This window comes from Nerophis lumbriciformis, linkage group LG06 (assembly GCF_033978685.3).
Source record: "Nerophis lumbriciformis linkage group LG06, RoL_Nlum_v2.1, whole genome shotgun sequence".
Lineage (NCBI taxonomy): Eukaryota > Metazoa > Chordata > Actinopteri > Syngnathiformes > Syngnathidae > Nerophis > Nerophis lumbriciformis.
Genome location: NC_084553.2, coordinates 27,527,776 through 27,539,212, shown reverse-complemented (window position 1 = coordinate 27,539,212; position 11,437 = coordinate 27,527,776). Strand labels below are relative to the sequence as shown.

The following is an 11,437-nucleotide window of genomic DNA, read 5'->3' as shown; positions in this document are numbered from 1 at the left end:
GACTCAAGCCACATGCATTGGTGATGTGTAAAATTCCCTGTCACAGCACATTCAAGTGCAATGCAAATGTAGCACGTTACACCAGCAGGGGGCGCACTTGCCACTCAAGCCTATGTGGATATGACGACTGAACAAACACGTACACCAATCATGACAAGTTCATTAAAATGACTAAATGTTCAAGGAGCTGGAATGACAATTGTAATGAGATTATGTGGGTGTGTGAACGCACTCATGCGGGCATCAGACGGTGAGCCAAGTCTGCGGTTCAGCACACAGCGCCACTGTGCAGGTTGCAGCGCACATCGGTGAGCCTTCAGGCAAAGCAGCTCCAAGAATCGAGCACCAGCCGCACTCATGGCTCATGAAGGAGCACACATTACGGAGGAAAGCGAGTGCATGATTGGCAGAGACGTTGGCAAGAAGCAGGGAAGCGTGCATGAATCCTCGAACGTTAAAGAGATGCGGGCGGTGGTGCTGTCAGGCTTCGGGGGGCTCAACAAACTCCGCGTGACGAAGAAGCCAATGCCCGAGCCTAAGCCTGGTGAAGTGAAGATCCGCGTCAAAGCATGGTAAATATGCACACCACATGACGTCACTGCATGGTAAATATGCACATTTAATGACGTCAATGCTGGTTATGGATGTGCACGTGCACAGATAATACAGAAGCCACAGGTCTTTTTTTCTCTCCCACTGATGATGTGAGCAGCTTGATTATTTGCAACCTGTTGTGTACTTCTGCTATATTTAAACTAACATGTGGCACTTTTTGGTTAATGTTTAGGAAAATACAATTGTATTGTTTTGCAATACTGTGATGAGGTGGCGACTTGTCCAGGGTGTACCCTGCCTTCCGCCCGAATGCAGCTGAGATAGGCTCCAGCACCCCCTGTCACCGTGATTGGGACAAGCGGTAGGAAATGGATGGATGGATGTTTTGCAATCAGTGAAACTGAGAACCTTAGAATTGCATAAATGGTCAAGGTAAAGAAACCTACTGTTGTGAATGTCGCCCCACTGATGAGTCACTTTCTCCTCACAGGACTAATATAGATATTATTGGTGACCACATCATCCATCCATTCATTTTCTACCGCTTGTCCCCTTTTGGGGTCACAGTGGGGCTGGAACTACGCCCTAAACAAGTTGCGTCCTCTTCGCAGGGCTAACACAGACAGACAACATTCACCTGCAATATCAAATGGAATTCAAAACATCTAATATTGGTGCTATGCTGGCTCCTTGTAGTGGTACGCCAAAGACGTACAGTGTTTTATTTTTCCATTTTCAAACACAGTGTTACTGTTAAAACTGTGTGTAATGTTACAGTGGCCAAAATATTTAATATGCTTTTAGGCCTACTATGCTGCTGTATTTTAATGTCATTATGGTGGTTCTTGGAAAGCCCAATTTTTTCTGAGGTGGTACTTAGTGAAAAAAGTTTGAGAACAACTGGTCTGGAATTGCATGTCTCTCGAACATTTGTACATTAAATCAATGCTTCTTTAACAGTGACATTTTCATTTTAGTAAAAGATTAAATCTATAATTATAGTGTCTGTCTATCACATTCTGTGATCCTGTTTATTGTGCGTTGCAGTGGTTTAAATTTCCTGGATTTGATGGTACGTCAGGGAACTATTGACTGTCCTCCGAGGGCACCTCTTGTTCCGGGCTTCGAATGCTGTGGAATCGTGGAGTCCGTGGGTGAAACCACAAAGGGATTCGAGGTTGGTCAAATAAAACCATCCACCGCCTTTAATATGCAAATTAGCACTGCCTCAGCCACCATTCTGTGTTGTGTTTTTTGCATGCACTGTCTTTTGGTTCTATCCATCCTTTCAGATAGGTGACAGAGTCATGGCGTTTGTCAACTACAACGCCTGGGCAGAAGTTGTCTGTACTCCAGAGGAGTTTGTGTACAAAATGCCCGACGAAATGACTTTTGCGGAGGCCGCGGCGTTCGCTCTGAACTTTGTTGCTGCCTACATGATGCTCTTTGAGCTGGCCAACCTCCGAGAGGGAATGTCAGTGCTTGTGCACTCAGCTGGAGGTGCTGTTGTAAGTCAAACAAGTAAATAATTCTCTTGTTCTCATTCGGTACACACTAGGGCTGCAGCTAACCATTATTTTAGTAATTGAGTAATCAAATAAAACACACTTTTAAGCCTCAATGTGTATTTTTGGAAAAATTGTTGAAATAATAATTTTTTTCTAAAAAATCTACATAATAAAACAATATAATTCAATTAGACTTACCGGTAACCTAAAAAAATATTTTTAAAAACTACACTGTTCGCCACCACATAGATCACTGCACTCACACACCACCATTCTCATGTGCACTCCATTGCAGCGGCCATGTGGAAACTATGTCTGGGTATTTACAGTTGTGGGCACTCCACTTTTATTAGTTGCACTCATTAGGCGATTAATCGAAGCAACAAAATATAAATCAAAGCTTTTTTTTCCTAATCAAATGAAGCAATTTATTTGATTAATCGTTGCAGCCTCAGCACACGTGCACAATCAAGCGAGATCCATTACAAGAGCTTTATCACAAATATACTAAATGAACTGTATAATGAAGTTTATTTCAAATATTGGCTTCGCATTACAGTTGTCCCTCGTTTATTGCTGTTAATTGGTTCCGCACATGACCACAATAAATGTATTTCCGCAGAGTAGAAATCTTTAATTATAAATCAAATATATTTTTAGCTAGCTTCTGAGTATATTTTTTAACATTATTACAGCCCTCTAGGAATGAAATAACACCCTTATGTCACCTTTACATTATTTTAATCCAATATAGTAATGATGCCTGAGGCTGGGCCAATACTGGGCCACGATACTGAACAGTGCACTCTAATTGGTTTGGTCTCCTCTGGTGGCCAATGCTATTGTAATATTGATATTTTCCATTTATTTAGCCATTCTTATGCTTGAAAATAGTTACGTTAGCACCAAAAATTGGAGACTATACTTTAAAAAATGTTTTGAAAATCTGCCATGTGGTGAAACCATGATGTGGCGATGGACGACAAAAAAAAAATTATTAAGTTTGAGATCCAACAATAGTGTATTCGTAGTGTATTACCCAAAATATAGTTTAAACATACAAACCCCGTTTCCATATGAGTTGGAAATTGTGTTAGATGTAAATATAAACGGAATACAATGATTTGCAAATCCTATTCAACCCATATTCAATTGAATGCACTAAAAAGACAATATATTTGATGTTCAAACTCATAAACTTTATTTTTTTTTTTGCAAATTATAATTAACTTATAATTTCATGGCTGCAACACGTGCCAAAGTAGTTGGGAAAGGGCATGTTCACCACTGTGTTACATGGCTTTTCCTTTTAACAACACTCAGTAAAGGTTTGGGAACTGAGGAGACACATTTTTTAAGCTTCTCAGGTGGAATTTTTTCCCATTCTTGCTTGATATACAGCTTAAGTTGTTCAACAGTCCGGGGGTCTCCGTTGTGGTATTTTAGGCTTCATAATGTGCCACACATTTTCAATGGGAGACAGGCCTGGACTACAGGCAGGCCAGTCTAGTACCCACACTCTTTTACTATGAAGCCACGTTGATGTAACACGTGGCTTGGCATTGTCTTGCTGAAATAAGCAGGGGCGTCCATGGTAACGTTGCTTGGATGGCAACATATGTTGCTCCAAAACTTGTATGTACCTTTCAGCATTAATGGCGCTTTCACAGATGTGTAAGTTACCCATGTCTTAGGCACTAATACACCCCCATACCATCACAGATGTTGGCTTTTCAACTTTGCGCCTATAACAATCCGGATGATTCTTTTCCTCTTTGGTCCGGAGGACACGACGTCCACAGTTTCCAAAAACAATTTGAAATGTGGACTCGTCAGACCACAGAACACTTTTCCACTTTGTATCAATCCATCTTAGATGAGCTCAGGCCCAGCGAAGCCGACTGCGCTTCTGGGTGTTGTTGATAAACGGTTTTCGCCTTGCATAGGAGAGTTTTAAAATGCACTTACAGATGTAGCGACCAACTGAAGTTACTGACAGTGGGTTTCTGAAGTGTTCCTGAGCCCATGTGGTGATATCCTTTACACACTGATGTCGCTTGTTGATGCAGTACAGCCTGAGGGATCAAAGGTCATGGGCTTAGCTGCTTACGTGCAGTGATTTCTCCAGATTCTCTGAACCCCTTGATGATATTACGGACCGTAGATGGTGAAATCCCTAAATTCCTTGCAACAGCTGGTTGAGAAAGGTTTTTCTTTAACTGTTCAACAATTTGCTCACACATTTGTTGACAAAGTGGTGACCCTCGCCCCATCCTTGTTTGTGAATGACTGAGCATTTCATGGAATCTACTTTTATACCCAATCATGGCACCCACCTGTTCCCAATTTGCCTGTTCACCTGTGGGATGTTCCAAATAAGTGTTTGATGAGCATTCCTCAACTTTATCAGTATTTATTGCCACCTTTTACAACTTCTTTGTCACGTGTTGCTGGCATCAAATTCTAAAGTTAATTATTATTTGCAAAAAAAAAGTTTATCAGTTTGAACATCAAATATGTTGTCTTTGTAGTATATTCAACTGAATATGGGTTGAAAATTATTTGCAAATCATTGTATTCCGTTTATATTTACATCTAACACAATTTCCCAACTCATATGGAAACAGGGTTTGTACATTGAGTAAGCCCTATGGTAACAAAGTGTTTTGTGTCTCTCTAGCTTTAAAGGGGACCTATTATACAAAACCAACTTTTCCTACCTATCGGTACCTGTTTTTTTGGGTATATGGGATCTGCATTAGTCCCGAACATTTTAAATCAAACCATGGAGGCATGGCGGAGATAATTGTTAAACAATCTTGCCTTCCTTCATACTTCCTCCAAACCAGCCGTTTGGAATTTGCCCAATTTGTGACGTTCTTCCCATTGCTAGTGTCAGCGGATATCTTCAAAGGTTTAAAGTTTAAAGTTTTGCACGAGTCCGCCATTATAGTCTGACGCTGTAGTCAACAAGATCCTTCTTTTTTCTATCCTTTTGTTGTGGGGCAGACTGGCTCCTATATGCACATGCATCCTCTGCTGTTGCCATTTTTTTATACACATTTTATATAGTTCGCACTTATATCTGCCAGTAGATTTAGCTATGTAAGCGCTAAAAACTAGAAGACACAGTCGAAGTGGAGCCACGTAAATAAGACAGCACACCAAACGACTCAGAAAGCGGCTTGAAGATAGTCTGTGAAACCAAATATATGCAAAATTTGGACCAAAGAACCACAATTACATGTTCTGTTGACAACAAGCACGTGTTTTGAATGTAGAAAAAAATTGTGATATGACCCCTTTAATGGTAAAAAGCTGTGTTTGTCCAGAGTGTGTGGCTCCAAGTAGGGCGGTTGTACACTTTACAAACTATTTACATATACACTGTGACTCTGCACTTGTCCAATGTAATATATGTCATACTGTAACATTAAGGAGTGGGACAGGAAGATACCAAAGTTAGCCACACTAGTACAGCACCAAGCAGGGAATAAACATACAACTACGGTACTAGTGGGAGTTGCCAGTGCCACAAAACACCTAGGAACGTTGGCAAACAAAAATAGCTGTAGGAGGGCAAGGAGAAACTGAGCAAAAATGTACAGTAGTACCTCAATGTACGAGCTTAATTGGTTCCATGATTGAGCTCTTAATTTAAAAAAAACTTGTATCTCATATCAACACCACACTTTGAAATGATAAATAAATGGGTTTGGTGCTTGGCCAACCAGAACAGCACCATTGTAACATGTAACATACCTTTTAAAAATAAAAACAAGCTTCTGGATAAGAAATACTGTATGAAAAACAACATAATAGAATGCATTACAAGTATAGTAGTTGTATGAAGCAATGTAATAAAATTGTAGACTATTTACTTTGGAGGGTGGACTTCTTCCAGCTGCTTCTCTATTAAACACACCATCAGCGCCTTGTCTTGATTGATTGATTGAGACCTTTATTAGTAGGTTGCACAGTACAGTACATATTCCGTACAATTGACCACTAAATGGTAACACCCGAATAAGTTTTTCAACTTGTTTAAGTCAAGATCCACGTTAATCAATTCATGGTATAAATATATACTATCAGCATAATACAGTCATCACACAAGTTAATCATCATCAGAGTATATACATTGAATTATTTACATTATTTACAATAATAATAATAATGTCCATATGTTTATGGATAAATGTCTGTCGTTTAGAATATTTTTAACATTCTTGACTAGCGTTATTGACTCATTCTGCTTCAGTACGCTGCAGACTAGCAGCAATACGCTCAAATTGCTTCACCAAGTCGACTACATGCTCTCATGTTTGTGATGATTTCTTTCCTTAATTCAATGAATATCATCCACTTCTTTTTCTCAGCATTGTCCTTTGCACTCATTTCCTTCCCTACCATAATTGGAAAACATTATGTTGATCTCTAGCTACAAGGTAATGCTAGTGAGTAATACCAGATGTTTTGGGCGGATCTCACGGGGTTCACTGTGACGTGTCCTACGCCAACTAATGGCAGGGACGCTTGTAACTCAAATTTTTGCTTGTAACTTGTAACAGGCTCTAGAGATACATATTCTTAAATCTCTTTAGTGTACGTCACTAAAAGTCCATTTAACTTAATAGGCGACCTTTTAGGCCAATAGGTGTTTCTCATAGTTTTGTTATGCAGTATGTTTACGTTGAGAGTAAAAATAAATTTCCTCTTAAGGGGACGAATACAGTTCTTTTTTTGAAATTGTGCATATGACAAAAAAGTATTTTATCCACTCTTTTTTATTTTAATTGAATTAATTTAGTATTATTTTTATAATGATTTTCTTTCTTTCTTTCTTTCTTTAGTTTATTTTGAACATGAACACACTTGCAGTATAATACATCACACAATTTCATATCATTTCATTTTACATCATGTCCGAAAAGGAGTAGGAAGAAGCAAAGCTTATTTAATCCTACCCCTTTCCCACTTCAGAGCGTTTACAAATATATAGAATCATTTACTGACCTTTTTATATAATAAAATAACATCTGTGAATTAGTATACACAACAGTTTTGTAATATGTAATTAATTAATTCAGTCATTATTAACATACTGAGATGAAGAATATCTTATTTTCAATAAAGTTGAAAGTATTTCTCATAATTCTTTGTACTTTGTAAGCACTATTATTTTAAACAACCTCTTAAACTGGATCATATGAGTACAATTTTTAACTTCTTTACTTAATCCATTCCATAATTTAATTCCACATACTGATATGCTAAAGGTTCTCAGTGTTGTACGTTCATATAAATGTATAAATTTAGTTTTATTCATGATTTTATTCACTCTTTTGTAATTTTATGTATATGCAAAGCACTTTGAATTGCCTTGTTTGCGAATTGTGCCCTATAAATTAACTTGTCTTTTTCTTACAAGGCAAAATACTTTGGAGTGCATTTCTACACCACTGCAACCACAAGCACAATAATAAACATATAACCAGTATTGATTAAATCTTGTGAAATACTTACACAATGTTTACTTTGCTGATCAGATAGGGGTTTATAGTACCAAATATGGATCATTGCTGTAAAAAAAGGCTACTTTGTGAGGACTGGATTGTATTGGAGCTCATTAAATTGTGCAATTTTATTGGAGTGCACATTTAAATGCACCACCCTATCATGTTGGATGACAATTTTGTGTTAAAAAGTGTTTTTTGTACAGATTTAAATTCGGATAGATATTAAATTTATCAGCCACTATTTAAAATCCAGACACAGTGGTGCTAAATAAATGAAGAATAGGAGCTATACTGTACGACACACAAATGCAAGTCATACATAAAAGTGTTTATAATGTCATTATGAATTATATTGGACACTTGGGCAGCTGCTGATAAACAATCACATTTGTCATTGTCGCCTCCAGGGCCAAGCTGTGGCTCAGCTGTGTTCCACTCTACCTAATGTCACCGTCTTTGGCCTGGCCTCAAGTTTCAAACACGCCGCCATCAAGGACTCTGTGACTCATCTATTTGACAGAAATGCTGATTACATACAAGAAGTCAAAAAGTAAGCTCCTGGTTACCTTGCTATTGATGTTCACTTCATGTATTTTTGTAATGAGATGGCATTGCACGGTATGAGGTGGGCAGGAAATGGCCGGTTGTCGTGATCACATTGGACTTACTGAGCGAGGTTCCCGTTTCGTGGTTTGTCGTCATTGTCACCATGGCAATGCAGATCTAATCCCAGGGGTGCACTGAAGGTTTGCAATTGAGCCAATCGGGGGCTGATTATTGTATAATGTATTACTGTATATTTGCGTGTTTACTTCCATATGGAGATTTGTACTCTAACTATAATTTTTAAATTGCAATGACTTTTTGCCTTCTGCCTACATATCAAGAGTGGTAGTGGATTAATATGCCTTTCATCTCTGCACCACACATTCCACTCAGGATCAAGGCCAAAGTATTACTAAATCAGTGTTTTTTTACAAAAGGAATCACAAGACCACAAAGCAGAAAATAGGCAATATAAGTCTCCTAAATAATGGCATGCCATTCATTCTTTGATATGCCTTCTTTTAATCTGTCTCGGACACTACATCTCTTGTGGCAGTGATAGCCATAGAATATTTCTAAGGGATTGTGGGTTGTAGGAGGAATGTTGGCTTTGTTTTACAGTGACACCATTGGATGTGTAAACATGCAAAAAAATATATATATATGTTTTTAGTAGAGGATTTTCCTGTTCTAACAAAATGTACTGTTAGGATAGTTAAATGTTGCCCAATTAGTACAGTAGGGAACATGCAAAAGCGGGATACACGGCTCTAATGGCTGAACTAAGTTCTGTATGTGTGTGCCAAATTAGATTGGTGTTGAAATGTTATCAATAGGAAGAAAGAAACACAACACAATAGCAATTCAACAATGTATTCTTATAACCACTGGTCAAGAGCCAGTAGCATGTGAAGAAACTATACTGTACACCAGGGGTGGGCAATTCATTTTTACCAGGGGCCGCATGAGCAACCCGAGCACTGCTGGAGGGCCACATCGACAATATTTCAATTAAATTTGGCTCAATATTATTTTTGGTATACCGTAAGATAAATAATAATAATAATACTTTCATTTAACCTAACTTAACTTTATACCAAAAGCAGATTGCTTTTGATGGTTTTATTTTTAACACTGTCTTACACTACACTTCCTGATGTATAATACAATGCAAAAATGTCAATTTCTGCACAGGGTTAATTTAAAGTTTATCCTGCATCCTCTTTAAAAGTCCAACATTTTTCCCCATCAGATTTGGACAACCATCTGTTGTCACACCTGCCAGCTTGTCCTATTTCAGTCCTAACATGTCCAAACACGCATTTACCTATGTGAACAAGTCATTACCTGTGGTTGTCCCTTTTAATTGACTGCATGGCTGCCAGCTGTTCCGTGATTTGAAAGTCTGCAGTTATCCCACGTAAGAAGATGAGCAGCTGGGCGGTGTCACGTACATCGCAGCTCTCATCCAAAGCCAGCGAAAACAGTCAAAGTCGGCCGTTCTGTTCTTCAGCTGAAGCTCCAAATTTCCGGGCATATCAGCACAACAGAGTCCAATAAGCACTCCTTAATAAACTCTCCGTCAGAAAACGCCTTACTTTTTCTGGCGATTTTGTGAGAAATGACAAAACTTGTCCTGATGGCTGCATCTTTGGGGGTGTGAAATTTGGCAAAAAATTCCTTGTTGGGTTTGCAGTAACGCAATAGCCTCCCTTGCGCGCGCTTCATCAGACAGATTCCGGTATTTTTCCTCGTGCTTCGTCATGTAGTGGCGATTCAAATTATATTCTTTAAACACAGCAGCCTGTGTACCACACATTAAGCACACGGCTTTACCTTTAATTTCTGTAAAGAAATACTTGGCAAGTTGGCAGTCCATGTCTTGTTGAAAACACGGCATTCGTTATCAACTTTTCTCTTTTTAGCGTTTCAGGTGTAAACCGTGCATCACTTGTCGCTGTGCACCTTCACTCACAGGTTACACACGGACATACGTCCATAAATAACACTTTTCAAAATAAAAGCAGCACAGTTGTATTGCGCGCACGACATATATGTTTATTAAACTTTATTTTGTAATTTGTGATTGCCGCTGTTCACATTCACTCACAATCACGCTCGCGCATACGTCCACACGGAAGTAATACAAATAACGCTTTTCAAAACAAAAGCAGCACCGTTGTATTGCACACTCGACATAGATACTTTTTAATATGTATTTTGTAATTTATGATTGGCCTCACAAGGGACGCACAAAGGGCCGGATGTGGCCCGCGGGCCGCAGAATGCCCAGGTCTGCTGTACACAGTCACAACAGCCTGGTCACACACTGCTGTGGGATGCCATTCCATATGTTTTTATTTCTCTCCCTAATGGACTTGTACTTTGTTGTTGATGTTTTAGGATATCTCCAGAGGGAGTAGACATTGTGTTGGATTGTCTGTGTGGGGAAAACACAGGGAAAGGCCTCAGTCTGCTGAAGCCATTGGGAACATACATCCTCTATGGTAGGAAGCAGACAATGTGTGTGTGTGTGTGTAAATTAAAAACATGTTGGGATTCCCTCTGATTAGTCATGGGCCAGTATGTGAGATTCTGACTGTATGAAACTTTTGGCAGATTTCCTGATATCACATTGTATTATAATTACAGCTCTAAAATGTGTTATTTTGAAATGTCTTTATTTAAAAGTAGATACATTAACTTTTCAGTCAGTCAATTTTAAACAATATAAAGGAACATGATTAAAGTGGAGCTAATGTATTTAAAATAACTTAATTCTTTACAAATGATGTACAGTTATTAAAGTATTCTACTAGTCCTAAACCTACAAGTCAAGGGACAACATTTTGAAAGGGGAACAGCACTTTTTTCTGGAATAATTATCATAATCACTATGAAAGACAAGACGACGGATATAATTTTCAAAAATGCATTCTAAATATTAAATAAATGCGATCAAAAGTCAGTTTACAATGGAGCCTATGGGAGCCGCTCTATTCTTCCCATAAAGCCCTTAAAAAGCATCCAAACACCTCCATTAAGGTTTTATATACATGATTTAAATATGTATGTAATATAGTAACAGACACATTTATAATAACATTTAATATTTACGTATTTTGATCATTTTAAGCATACGCGGCACATTAATTTCAAAAACGAATCACGTTTGCTTTCTTTTCTTCATCACTGTTTATTACTCACTGCAGACTTCATGAGAACCTACAAACATAATAAAACATCACTTACTGTAAATTGTCTACTGTTGTTAGGATGCCGTTTGCTAGGATGTTCATATATTCCCAT

At 38.3% G+C, this 11,437-nt stretch overlaps 1 protein-coding gene across 1 annotated transcript in view; it reads left to right on the top strand.

The window, feature by feature from the left end:
• Window positions 1–251: 251 nt before the first annotated feature.
• The window catches only part of vat1l (vesicle amine transport 1-like), a 44,876-nt gene continuing 33,690 nt past the window's right edge, over window positions 252–11,437 (top strand). Inside the window, exons 1-5 of the mRNA XM_061963519.1 lie at window positions 252–572; window positions 1,603–1,732; window positions 1,848–2,063; window positions 7,990–8,132; window positions 10,532–10,635. Coding sequence (XP_061819503.1) covers window positions 358–572; window positions 1,603–1,732; window positions 1,848–2,063; window positions 7,990–8,132; window positions 10,532–10,635 — 808 coding nt within the window. The 5' untranslated portion in view covers window positions 252–357. The remainder of the gene's footprint in view (window positions 573–1,602; window positions 1,733–1,847; window positions 2,064–7,989; window positions 8,133–10,531; window positions 10,636–11,437) is intronic.